Source organism: Antrostomus carolinensis, unplaced genomic scaffold (assembly GCF_000700745.2).
Source record: "Antrostomus carolinensis isolate BGI_N321 unplaced genomic scaffold, ASM70074v2 scaffold24150, whole genome shotgun sequence".
Lineage (NCBI taxonomy): Eukaryota > Metazoa > Chordata > Aves > Caprimulgiformes > Caprimulgidae > Antrostomus > Antrostomus carolinensis.
The window spans coordinates 3,527-17,288 of record NW_010288048.1 but is presented as its reverse complement, the minus strand read 5'-3'; the positions used below and the strand labels follow the sequence as shown (position 1 = coordinate 17,288).

The 13,762-nt window shown below is 41.4% G+C and overlaps 1 protein-coding gene across 2 annotated transcripts in view; it reads right to left on the bottom strand.

Moving 5' to 3' along the window:
* The window catches only part of SNAP25 (synaptosome associated protein 25), a 31,107-nt gene extending 17,609 nt beyond the window's left edge, over window positions 1-13,498 (bottom strand). Inside the window, exons 1-3 of one of the 2 annotated variants that reach the window (XM_010165463.1) lie at window positions 13,400-13,498; window positions 12,713-12,754; window positions 3,691-3,739 (exon numbers count right to left, since the gene is read on the bottom strand). In XM_010165463.1, the coding sequence (XP_010163765.1) occupies window positions 3,691-3,739; window positions 12,713-12,754; window positions 13,400-13,471 (163 nt within the window). In that variant the 5' untranslated portion in view covers window positions 13,472-13,498. The remainder of the gene's footprint in view (window positions 1-3,690; window positions 3,740-12,712; window positions 12,755-13,399) is intronic. The other variant, XM_010165471.1, reaches the window with a different exon arrangement.
* Window positions 13,499-13,762: the final 264 nt, after the last annotated feature.

The window sequence follows — 13,762 nt, the reverse complement described above, 5'->3', positions numbered from 1 at the left end:
TGTTGTTGGAGCACCTCTAGTAACTCTGCTTTTGGCATCCAATTGCCTATCAATTTCATGGTAGCTGCTGAATAGGAGATAAGCTGGGGAAAGAGCCTGTGCAAGGGACCATAATTTTGTTCTCTGATGGAAAGGAATGGTAATTGTCATTGTATTGACTACAGTTGTTTCTTCAGAGCTGTAGAAATAGGTCAGCCATAACTCATACCAAACTGTAAAACTTGCAACTCCTGTAAAACCAGTAGAGGCCAGTTAGCATGGGCACCATCACAAACTTCTGCTTGTTTTATCTCCATACTTCAGTTTGATCTGGAGTCCTGATCTGCTGGGTAGATTAAGCTGCTCCCTGTGTTCACTGGCACTGCTGGTTGTGCGTTTGCTGTTGCTGTGATGCAGGGAGAAAATTTCAATTGCATTGACGTTTTCTTTGTGGCTTATCAAAGTTGTGGCTAGTCCTCTATCTTGTCTTGGATGAAAAATGGCTGTGCTGCCACTCTTGTTATTGGAAAAGTTTCTCCCCTCCACCGCGTTTTGAATACAAAACCAAAATTCTTTTGTAACAAACTATGTGAGGACACCATCCCACAAAAAAACATCCTTGAAGGTCCAAATTTCTCTGCCTGCTGATACTCCCAGGTGATGGGAGTTTATTCTGGGACCCCCTGCTACGTCTGCAATTCAGGTTTATCTTCATATTCCCACTTTGTACTATCAGTTTCATTTCTATGGTCTGCTTTTAACCAACGTGGATCCAAATGTTAAATTTTTTCTAAGATAGCATGTTTCAAAGACCTATTTAATGAAGCAGAGCAATTGCTACTGCTCAATAAACCTTGCAGCATGACATTTTTAGTGTGAAAGGTATATATTTTAGTTTCAACTTTGTGTACATATCTATATTTAAATAATTAAATAAGGGAGTTTGACTCAAGCCAGATTAAAAAAAAAAATAAACTTGAAGCATTATGGGTGCACATAGGGTCTGGGAAAGATGGAAAAAACCTAAACAAGAAGAATCTAACCTCTTAGCTCCTTCCTGTGGGCTCCCCAGGGGAAGAACTGTGTTGAACTGGTGTGGGTGACAATACCTGGCTCTAAAAAATGACAACTCTTGGTATTGCAGAGGGATTATTCCAAAAGCCCACTCAGATTCCCAGTGACTTCAAAGGGCACTGAAGGAGGTCTTTAGTTTTTATGACAGTCCCGTTCTCTGTGAAACAGGAGTAATGAAAGCTCTTGTGAAGCTCCACATCTCTGTAGGGTCATAACAGACTCTGTGGTCTGCTGCACAGACAGCTGTGCTAAGCATTTAGCCAACAGGAGCTAGCCAGACTGGTTTTATTATATAAATAGTATTGCAAAATTACATTGACTTATTTCCTTTTACGATCCCAAAGACTTCTGCTTATTCATGTCAGAAAATGAGTTCTACTTTGTGTTATTTAGATTGAGATCAGCTTGAAAAAGTTTTCCTTGTAAGGTCTATTTATCTTCAAAGCAAGCAATTTTGTAAGGAAACCTAGAAATAGAGCTTCAAGCAACTGCAGAGATTAGATATTCTGCTTGCTGCCCACTGGAGAGATCAATGTCATGGTTTTTGTATATTTAACACCTAATAATCTTAAGTGACTTGTGCAGTCAGCTGAAAAGAGATCACATGGCACTGTTAGCAAATTATTTCCTTAATCTGATAATCTGCTGAGACATCCGTTGAGTTGCACACATTGCACTAATTACAGAGGATTCAAAATCATCATTAGCGTATTTTGCCTAATAATATAAGAAGTCCTTTATTGCTAAAATAATAAAACAAATCAGGAATTATTATAGACACATATAGCTAAAATGGACAAAATTAGTTAAACATTTAGCATAGTACAGTGGTTACAATATTCTGAGGGTTTGTAGCATTGTTGGGCTGTTTTCCTTGAGAAACTCATACTAGAAAGTCACAAGCTAAATTTACTGAACCACTTAAGGCATGACCATAACCAATTCAAAGTGACTTTTAAATTGTCTTATTCTTTCTTGTAAGTATCTACTAACTGCATCTCTGGGCGTATCCTGGACTCCAAAGAGGTCAGTGGGTCCAGTCTCAGCTACCTGGCTCATACAGACTGACCTTCCTAGCACGACTAGAGAGTTAATCAGACAATTTTTGCATACAGGGCTTTAGCAATAGTAGAACTCCAAAGTAAAAAAAACAAAAATCAGGGTTAAAACCAAAATAAAAACCCCTTGCTATCTTTGGAAAAATAGCAGTTAAAGAACAAAATCATAGTTTCCCAAGAATAAACACAAGGGAAGTTATAGGAACCACTAAAGTTTCTGTTGATTTGCCTATGAATTACATTGCAAGACACAGCTGGGTATTTACAGACTTTATCTGATAATATTTGTGATTTACTTTAACTGTATAATTCACTTCTGAAACAAACCCTATTATTTAGACAGGTGCCATATCTCTTTCAACATAAGTAATTTCTGGTTTTCTGTATTCGGTGATAGTTCTTTTACTGCTGTTATTGAGAAAAAAAATCCAAAGACAATAAAATATTTTCTGTTGTTTTTTTTTCTCTTGTCAAGACAAATTGATGAGACCAAATTTGGTTAGGTTAAATTCTAAAGAGGGAAGTGGGGGGGAAGCAATGAGACATACATGTAAAAGCAAATAGAAGAAAATACTTTCTGGTTTGGTCCTGCTATTACTTTTCATTCATTTTAGTACCAGAGAGGCAGGGACATCACAGATGAAAGGGGGCTGTCAGGTTCTGCAGTCCATTTCCCAACGATGCCCTACTGTTGCCTATAATCATTGTCTGGGCTTGATGAGTAATAGAGCATTACCTCTGTAGAAAACATTTCCTAATACAGTTTCATATCATGCCAAACAGTAAACAATAACAAGGGCTTTTGGGGGGCTGGTTTGATAGCAGAAGTTTCTATCCTGTTGATTTAACTTCTCTTTGGAGACACCATTTTGCCGGTGCTGTGGGTTTGTGGCAAATGAAGACTTATTAGTTTTGTTGGGGGCAGGGAACTAACTGCTTCTTTGTAATATTATGAAGGGCAAAAGTGTAATTTCCTGGAATGTATCAAATATATCTATCTCTATCTTTGTCACTGTCATCCACAGACAGAGACTCATCTAAGCTTGGAAGCTCCTATATGGTCAATCCTAATGCGCTGATCGTGTCGTCACTTTGAATGTTCAATTTTTGTTATCCTCACTGACATTTCTGTACAAAAAGCAACTGAATTTTACACAAGCTAAACCTGTTTTACCTTCTCTTGGGTTGCATTTAATGCATGGTTTTCACTTGTAGATGAAACAAGTGAGAAAATTACATAGCACCTGTGTAAATAATGTTGGTTTTTACACTCATGGAGGCAAATCTTCCTGTTGTGTAGCTGGATCTTGACCCAAAGCTTGCTGAAAAAATGATGATTTGGATGAGTTCAGCCTGCAGCTCTTTTGACATTAATGGGAAACGGATCAAAAGAAGTACGGACTATTACACAGTTATTGTACATTCCTCTGTAAAACAATGAACCTAAAGGCAAAAAGGTTCTTGGGTTCTCATGCACAACCATACATGTGTTTTATGGCTCTCATTTTCAGGAGTGCACACAGTTAGTACAGTACTTTGAGAATAGTTATACTTCCTTACTGAAGCAATCTGAACTTACCTCCTTGCTCATCCAACATAACCAAAGTCCTGATACCAGCATCTTTACTCTACATCCCAATAGTGGTAGCAAGGTAAGGAGAGAGGGGGAGAAGAGAGAGAGAGAGAGAGAGAAAGAGATCAGTGAGGGAACACTCAGCCTTAGATACGGGACATAGGAAGGCAAAAGAAAAACAGTGAAAGGAATGACAAGGTCATAAGGGGCTAATGGCACCGTCCAAAGACCTTATGTGCCTGGACACCATACAAGGAACTGAGTACTCTCAATTGTACCATCAATCCTTCAGGATTCACTGAAGTACTGCAGAAAACACAAAATTCTGGACTTATGAGTTTAAAATAATCACTTTACACAAGAGTAATTTCTAAAAAGAGAGGGTTCAACTACAAGTTCTCTGGCACAGGAGAAGGGAAGAAGGGGGTGTTGATATTGCAGGTGTATGTTCATTGCACAGGAGAAATTCCCAAGGAGAATAGATATGGCACAAACACGTTTGGTAAGTTGGCATAGTGGTTTGTACACAGCCCTTGCAACACAGAAGTCAGAAAGCTTACCTACTTAGGAAATCCTTTTCAGAGCAGGCTAATATTTAATAGGATTAAGCCATATTTTTTGGCTTGGAGACCTAATAGATATGGGTTTGAGCCAAGTTTTAGTTCAGCCAAGAGATACTTTTAGCATCAGTGGACTTTGGATTGAGCTTGAAGGCAGGATTTTTAAAACACCTACGTGCTGTTCCTACTCCTGCTCCCACAGAAGTTAATAGGAGTCTTATCATCGCCTTTGCTGGACACAGGGCTTAAGCAAAATTCAGAGCTCCCACCCGCCTAAACGCAGGGCACCTTTCACAAAGGCAGTTCTTGCATGCATTATCATCACTCGGGGATGTGATCAGGTGTCTCAGGTTTCTGGGTGCTGTGATATTAAGCTATATCACAGATCAGATTAGCTCCTTTTTAATTACAAAGGGGAAACTAGCTCCATTCTGCTTGAAGCAGTGATAACTCCTGTGAATAATTAATAGCCTGAACGATCTCCTGACTGTTGTGCTTCAATAACAGATGAAGTAAAGTCCTCTGTGGCCTGACAGCTTGCCAGGAGAGTTACCTGGACATGTGCAGCAGTAATGTAGCTACTTCTGTGAATATAAAGCCATCCCATACCCCTGTGAAGCAGATAAAGTTGGTGGAGTCAATTTTCCAGAGGGCAGGGGAGATGCCTGCAGTTGCACAAGAACATGAGGACTGGAAACCTAGAGTCCTGACTTTCCCTTTTGCTTTTTCAGGCCATCCTCCCCCTGCTTGAGGCTAATTAACAACTTCATATTATCCTTCCTTCCAACTGCCCTGCTCACTGCCATCACTCATCTCTTTTTCTGGGAGCAGTGAAGTCTCTCTGGCTGTCACTGCCTGATCTGTGCTCGCAAGGTGCTCCCAGGCAGGCTGGCAGCACGCTGCCCACACTGGGCTCAGCTACAAGCCTGACTCTGTGCCACACTCGAGGGCTGTCTGGCTGGTGCAGCTGGTGCTTCTCTGCTTTGCTTCAAGAGGATCCTGCTCTGTTCAAGAGGGATGCGAGACGCCTCTTGTTGCGCTCTCGTCTGCCTCTCTCTGCACTCCTATTCTTGTCTTTAATGTCTATGTCACTGTAGAAACTGGGAAAAACATCAGATGTGTGCAGCCTGGTTTGTTCTGCCCCTCCACCTTTTTTTTTTTTTTTTTTTTTTTTAATTTTAAATCCTTGTGTAAGTTGCCAGGTGGAGACAAAAAGCATCCATGTTGCTCCCAACAGTCTGCTGAGCCCTACTGCCCCTGGGTCAGCTGTCTACCAGGTGCGCTCTGCTCCTCTCTGTCCCTTCAATCTCATACTGCATTTAATTGAATCCCAACCAGCTTGTATTTTTTTGAAACCTTTAGAAACTTAGGGTCCAAGGGTCATCTTAGATTTGCCTGTTTAGGGGAAGGAAACAGCCTTTAATGATCTTACGCTTTCTATAGGGCAGGTGTCAGATTTGCTAAGCATTGGATGTGCAATAGCTTTTTATTGTGATCTTTCTATGCTCTTGGTACCCAGGGATATCTTACCCCAAAAGATTTATATGTATATATATATTAAAAAAAAAAAAACATTGCTCATGCAAACACAAGGAGACTGAGTCATCTTGTGTTTGAGTAAATATGGTGCAGTCTGACATGGAGCCCTTCTAAATATTGCACTCGGAAACCCCACAATTGGTGGTATGACAGTTGTTGGCTTTCAGTGAGTCAAACTTGGTCAGCCTGAAAATGTTTGTTGCTCCTTAACCTTCTGACCTTATTTTCCTGCAATTTTTGACATCTGAGCAAATTGTCTTCACGCAGCTAAGATGTCCACTGACCTGAATAAGACCTATGCTATGAGACGAATTCAGCAATTAGTCCTTATGGATTGTATTTCATATTAAATCCTTGCACAGAGCAAAAGAAGTGCAATTTTCTTTTACTTAACTGACCATCAGTGCCATATAATTTTATCAGGCAATACTGTATCTCCTAAGAGCAGCCTGCCACAGCATTAATACTAATGTGAAAATATTAAAGGGTGTGCACTGAATATGCTTGTCTGCATCTGAGATCTAATCCAAAGCATATTGAAGCTAATAAAAAGATGCTCACTGACAAAGATGAGAGGTGATTCAGACATCAAGTGACAATCTCCTCCTGTTCCAAGTTTCTATTAAGCATTTATTTTCAGCTTTTCTACAAAAAATTAACTGTCTAAAGGTAATTAAAAAAATTTCACATTTGTGCATTTAAAACAGATCCAGACTTTCCTAAAAGTTCAATATTCCTATTGTGACTGATCTTTTAGAAAGCTCAAAACCAAACATGTCTGTAAGACAGAACTATTCTAAAAATGTGCTTATCATCCAGATGACTGAGCAGGAGAGAAACACTCCATAACTGACCCTCAGTGACAACAAACTGAAGCTGGAAACTACAAAACCTCTTCATTTAAAGGAATATAGAGGAGGAAAGGTGCCACATAAGTGTGTTTGGGGCTCAAACATAAAGTTGGTGTCTTCTGCGTTAAAAGTATCACAGAAACTCCCCTTGGTCTCAGTGGGGCAGGTGTCAGCAGACATAATCAAACTGGTTGCTTAGAGAATGTGTAATAGGCAGTGATGGAAGTTGTGTCTGTGAAGTGCCAGCCCAGAAGAATATGGTTTACAACAACTGATCATTGAGGTCTAGAACTTCCTCACAAGGGGAAGAGGAGGAGCAGGTGCTGATCTCTTCTCCCTGGCAACCGATGCCAGGAACAGAGGAGATGGCAGGAAGATGTGCCAGGGGATGTTGAGGTTGGCCATGAGGAAAAGGTTCTTCAGGCAGAGGGTGGTGGAGCACCGGAACAGGCTCCCCAGGGAGGTGGTCATGGCACCAAGTATGACAATATTCCAGAAGCGTTTGGACAATATGTGCCCTCAGACACATGGTCTGAATCTTGGGCTTGTCCTGTGCAGGCACAGGAGTTGAACTGGATGATCCTGGTGGGTCCCTTCCAACTCACAGCATTCTGTGATTCTATGATCATCACAGAATCATAGGAGTTGGAAATCAAACCTTGGTAAATGACTCCCAGAAGAGCCATAGTCATGGCAAGGGACCGGTGACTGTGCTTTGATTTGTATGGTCCTGAGGACTTGAGAAGGGTTTCCACCCACATCCAGGGCTCACCAACATGATTGAGAATTTACACGGGAAGCCAGGAGTGGGTAGAACTAGTGGGGTTCGTCTTATGAAAATGTGTGCTAATGGTACACTTTCCCCAGGATCAGAACCTTTCTTTCTCCCTGTGCAATGGAGGAATTTCTTTACACTCTCCTATCCTTGCACAGGAAATCCTGTTTAGTTTGTGGCAAAATAAGAATTCTCAAAAAATGGCATGCTTAGGGTAGTTCAGGCCAGAGAGAAGAAAAATGCATCTTTCATAGGACCCTACAGAGCTCATGGAGCATGTGCCATTTTAATCTAGCTCTTAAACCTGGAACAGCCTTCTCTCTCCAGAGTTACTTCTGTCTCTCCTTGTCTTCTTGTTGCGCTTGAGAGGAGAATTTGGACTGATGGATTTTGCCATGGTACAACAAACACCTCACACTCTTGTCCTTTAGAAGAAAATGGCACAGTGCGAAATGCTTTTGTTGAGGCATTAAACTGACAGCTCTGGAGTTCCTCTGTTTATCCATAAAGCTGGCATACTGCAGACAGGAAAATGTATAATCTTGTCCACACAGCCCTCAACACACTCAGCCCTGACTCTAGGAATGAGCAGGTTGACCAGCATGTCTTCTGGAGACTGCTAAGGGTTGCCAACTGTTTTTCTGCAAAGATCTGCCCAATTTTTCACACAAGGTGACCTCTCAGAGCAGGAGGCCATCACTTTAAACCTAAAAATTAATCACATTAGGTGAAACAGCACCATGCATATAAAGCCCATAAAGTTTATGAAAATCAATGTCCTTCAGCCTTTCAGTAGCACTAAGCTCCAGTGTTTAGATAAAAGCAAACACAGAGTACTGGTTTGGGTTCAATGTGCTTTCCATGAAGCATGTGCCCAGGTTCTCCACTGGACCACAGGCCAAGCTACTGATCAGAAAGCCAGAATATATGATTTTAAAACTCTTGGCTTAATTTGGATCTTAGATTCATCATCCTAAGTCCGTCAGTTTGCTTTAGTGAAGCCAGTTTAATGATGTAACTGGGAGCCCTTTTGGAGGCTTTAATATATATTATCCTTAGTCTTCTCTAACAGCTTTTTAATTTTTTTTTTATGAGGGTCTAACTCCGTTCAAGTCAGCAACAAAACATTCACTGAAATTTGCCCAGCACTTTGGAAGGGAAATGCATTGCTATATCATTTCTTATCATTGCTGTTATGTCACTTAATTTCCTGAGGTGGGACTAAACTAGGAAGAGAATTGGGATGACTTCTCAAAGGGTCCATCATTCCCTCCAGGAGCACAGTGTGTTTTGCCCTGTCCATGCCTTTCTACAAAAGGCAACTACTCCAACTTTGGTTTTGCCTGAGGGGTGATTTTCATAACAGTATAAGGGAAGGATGTATCAGAGAATCCAAATTTTAGAAATCACTTTCTCTGTATTTCAGGAGATACCCTGAAAAACAGGTGCATACTTCTCAGTTATGTGAAGACTACATAAACTTCCACTTCAATGAAGAATTTTTCTTTAAGCAATATGGATTATAGCATTTGCTTTGAATAAATTAACACAGACAATTATATACCAGGACAAGCTGAAATTGATAGCAATTCCCAGAGTTCCCAAAGACACTTGAAGAGAAGTGTCAACACCCGAAAGACAAAAATGTCGCCAAAGAAACATTTTTGAGTCATCTGTAGTAATGCATTTCCTCAACTCCTGCTCCAAAGTTCACTGTCACCCTGTTAATGCTGTAACGTCTCTTTGTGCCTGATTAAAGAGCCATGTAGCTTCTCAGCCTGTTCACCCTGTGGTTCAGATCCTCAGCTGATATGAATCTGTGAACCCCCACTCGAGTTCCGTGTGCCTGGTTTTCATCTAGTTCAATGATCCCGACTTCAGTGCTACTCGGCTGATTTACATAGACAAGGGGTCTAATCCGGTGTAAGAAAAACTATGACCAGAATGATGAATCACCTTCTTCTGGGCCAGATTTGTATTTCTGTGGAATTACACAGCTTAAAGCACTTTTCTGAGCAGGATTGTTCCAATTACTAATAATGTTGAAGGGAATTTTCAAATTAGCTTTGACAAGCTTTGGACAAAACTCTAAATTCATAGAATATTTTTTCCTTTATTCTTCTGACTAAGGAATATTTGACTGTGATAATAATGTCACAGCAAACTCGCTTCCCAATCATGAATGAAGGAAGCTGCTAAAATAGCATACTGTGTGTTCAGTGTCCTGTGTAGAGAAGCATCATGAGGTTATCAAATATTTATAGCTTACTACTTCAGCTTTGATATGTTAGTAAACTTCACTCTACCCCCCCAGCATATGACAAGAGAATTCCTGTCTGAATTTAAATGTACTAAAAAGACCTTTTGTCTGTTCATGTTGCTAAGTGCTTTCTTGCTGGGCTTTCTGCAGTACTGAGCTGGTTGATATTTTTTCCTTTGCTGCAGCATAGCTAAAAATAATTATTTTTTTTTTCCCACCATACAACAATTTATTTTCTTTAAAGGCTGTAGTGCTTCCACTGCCTGATGGTAGTAGACTCATGGCTTTTCCCCTTGCACATGTTACTCTGCATTTCATAAAGTTTGGCTCAGAGGTAAAAAGCTTGAACAAGAAAATAAGAAGGTCAGCTGCAAACTGTGTATTTAGTCTCACTTCTTCTGCCTCATTTCATGTTTATTTCATGTTTTGGCCCAAACATTGCACAGCATCACCATAAAATACAGGTATTTATAGCACTGAGTAGCTCAAATGAGCATTGGTCAGTGTGTATGTAACTGGGTATGCTGGGTACCACAGGGCAAACTGATTTTTGTAATTTGCCATCCCAGTACGTAGCTGCCTTGGGGTAAAGCAGTGGCTACTTTACAACAGCCACTCCACTCCTTCTTGTTTCCCCTGTTGTGGTAGGACTGAAACAATGAGCTTCTTGCAAAGCTGGGTTATAAAAATAAGCACCAGTGACTGGTTTTCCTTGTTGACCTTCCCTGGGAACAACACCAGGGCTTAGTCTCCAAATTCAGGTTACTTGGGCAAGGAGGGCACGGTCCTTTGGGGACATCACTTTTGTCCCCCTGGCTATGACCTACATTTCATCATTAAGCCCCTTGTACTGCCATGGGGCTTCCCTGGGTGAACAGCATTCTTCTATCTCTAGAGTGGAGTCAAGTCAGTCTGTTTATTCTATATTTTCCTAGAGCCAACCATGACAGGAATCAATTCAAAAATATACAGTAATGATGCTTAAATATGGAGGCATCCTTTTCCTGAGTGAGGAATAACAGATTTGCTGTATCAAGAGAATAGAATATTTCACTGAGAAATAATTTCTACCTCTACCCATTAGACAGGTTCTGCTAAGTAAGGGAGTCTAATTGGATTTTTTTGGGTCTATTAAATCAGAGCAGTGCGAGTTCAATTTCAAAGACACTCACCATTTGTCTTTTCAGTATAAAATCTCTCACTCTCTAAATTCTGTATTCTTTTAAAAGTACCTAGGAAATGGGGTCGGAGTAATCAACCGTTTAGAACACAGAAGAATTTTAAAGGTCTTTTATAGTCACATCAGTGAAAATAATATTCAGCTCATCGTAGAAGAATTCCCTTGACTACTCAGTGCTAGTTTTAGAAACTTCTCTATTTAGACAGGAAGATATTGTAGCATCTGAATAAAAGCCAGGTCCGGAGAGACTCCGAGCTCTTCCAAGAAGCACTAGAGCCCTACATAAATTCATTGGTAAATTCAGCAGTCCCAGTTCTCCTCCCACTTTGCCATTTGCTGTGATTTAATACTGAAATTCCAGTGGCATTCACAATCTGCTGGTTCAATATGTTAGGAAGACTCAAGCAGTGCATAGGTCACACAGATATGGCTCAGGAGAGACAGGGCTGATATTTACTGATGGCTTGGCCCTGAGCAAATCACTTCCCTTTCCTGCGCCTTTCTTTCTTCCCACTCATCATCTGCCTTGTCTATTTAGATCACAGGCATTTTGGGGCAGCAGGCTCTCTCGCCTTGCATTTGTGGAGGTACCCATGTGAGACTCTCTTCCATGTTATTGAATTCATTTCAGCAGGAGCTGCATCCAGCATAGAGTTGACATGAAGTGATGGTTAGAAATGGCATGTCCAGGGAATTGAGCAGCAAAAAGGGACAGATCGCTCGTGAGCCAAGAGCACGTTTCCGTTGCAAGAAGCCCAGATCTGAAGTGTTTGTGGAGGAGACGCGATGCTGACTATGCTCAATGACCCATCTGTCTGTCTATCTGTGCACTGAAATTTAATTTTGTCTCTACTGGACTCTATTGATCTCCTCAGCCATGATTGATTTCAAGGCCATGAAGCCTACGGCTGGGCTTGTACTTGTTCCTGAATGCAGGACCTGATATAATTTTGTTCCCATTGTCTTTGCTGGAGACTCCTCTGGTTGTCAGGAGTACTGGGACTGTCAGTGCTGATGTCCCTGATTAAAAATGTCACCAGCTCCAGAGCCAAGGCTCGCATAGTGTCTGAAAATAATTCGTCCTGTCAGGTAGGAGCAAAGTTTTCCACCACCTGATGGCTGAACACTCTAAACTGAACTGAGTTTGGGATTTTCCAGCTTTTAAACCCCTTTGTTACAAAAAGGGTGAAAGAATCATGACTTTTTTTTTTTTTTTTTTCCTCTGGGAGTGATCCCCTCCAGGCAGGACTGAGCTGGGGTTCCCTTCCTCAGCACCATGGAAAAACAGAGAACTTTCTTCTCCAGAGCTGTCAACCTAGGACATCTCATGAGCCTTGAAATCCTAACAAATGTTTCAGAGATATGTAAAGAAGGGGCACTTACATGCTGTGGTGACTGATGCTCATAGCTGCAAGTATCTATGGAGAGGGAGGTATTTAGAGACGACAGGGCGAACAGACTGGGGGCCTTTCTCAACTTCCTCACTTGCAATGTTATGGCAAAGATGTCAGAGCAGTGCTGGTACAAGGCTCCAGGAGCTCTGCAGCAAACACAGCCACTTGTCCCTGACTCCAGGTCACCTTCAGAGGCTGTTTCCTTCATTTCTCTTGAGTAGCCTATCTCAATGGATACTCAGGTATGGGCAAAACAGTGCCTCAGGAGCTGGTCTGCAGTGTGACACTTGGCAACTAGGGCACAGTGTCTTAAATGACCCTTGTAAGGGGTAAGGGTAAGGAGGGATGGAGAGGCACGTAAAGCCATGGCCATGCCCTAGCAATGGGAGTTAAAAAAAACCACTTCCAGTATCAGACTCTCCATCACTTTTGCTCACAACAGGTGTGCAAATAAAATGCAAGTCCTTACCTCTTCGACAAGCTGCAGCATTCGACGGGTGCTCTCAAGGGACTGAAAAAAAAAAAACCAGAAGAAAAACCACTTAGATTTGGCAAGATAGTTTCCAACATTAACGTGCAGGCTCATGCTGACAATGTTTTTTTCCTATGCTCTTTGCCTTCCCTCAAAATCAGGCCATCAGCAGGGTACTGGCGATCTCTTCATCTTCAGCTCTCTGTTAGGACTCTCTAATGCAGCAGCTCTCCAGGCAGCTGCAGCCTCTAAGGCTTGTGCTCCCCTTGCTCACACGTTGTGGCAGTAGTGCTTGGAACAGCTGGTGTTCCACTTTAAAAATAAAGTCTGTGGTTTTCAGCTAAGACTTTTCAAAGACCTAATTGGTGACTTTTAACATTTAATATATTTGGCAAATTGAAGGAATCCTTAAAAAATATTAAATCGCTGCTTTTTGCTCTGAGGCCAAATTGATGCAGACTCTAATACCTAAACCAAACTCATGATCAATAAATGCCTTAATCTAGACTAAACATGACATTAAATTTTACCCCAGCTCATTTCTTTTCCAATTCCGCTTTCAGTGTAAAGCTGACAGAAGACAGAATCAGCCCTAGAAATCCCTTGCTGGATCAGCTTCTATTTCTGGATGTGTCCCTCATGCCAACTCCAACCCCAAGTTTCCAGTTTAGCTATCGTTCTCACTTCATCAGCAAGCTGGTCAGCACGCCGCTGCATTTCTTCCAACTCATTGCGCATATCAGCGTCTTCTGCCATTTTAGCTGTGGGTGTGTTTGTGGAAGCTGCAGATCAAGGATTTGCACTCAGCTGCTTCTGAGCCTGGAAGACAGTGAAAAGGGAAAGAAACAGTGTGGTTAGGCTCCCTGACTCACTGAATTGTGCTTACATGTCAGTCCCACAAAAGTGTTTTTATCATGTGAGTGGCCCCACCCAAACTCTTTTGCTCTGGATAGCAGTTCCTACACAGTAGAGAGCACACAGGATTGTTAAGGTGGTGCTTTATTCTGATATTTTTAACCACTCTCAATGAAGAAAGATGTATTCTTG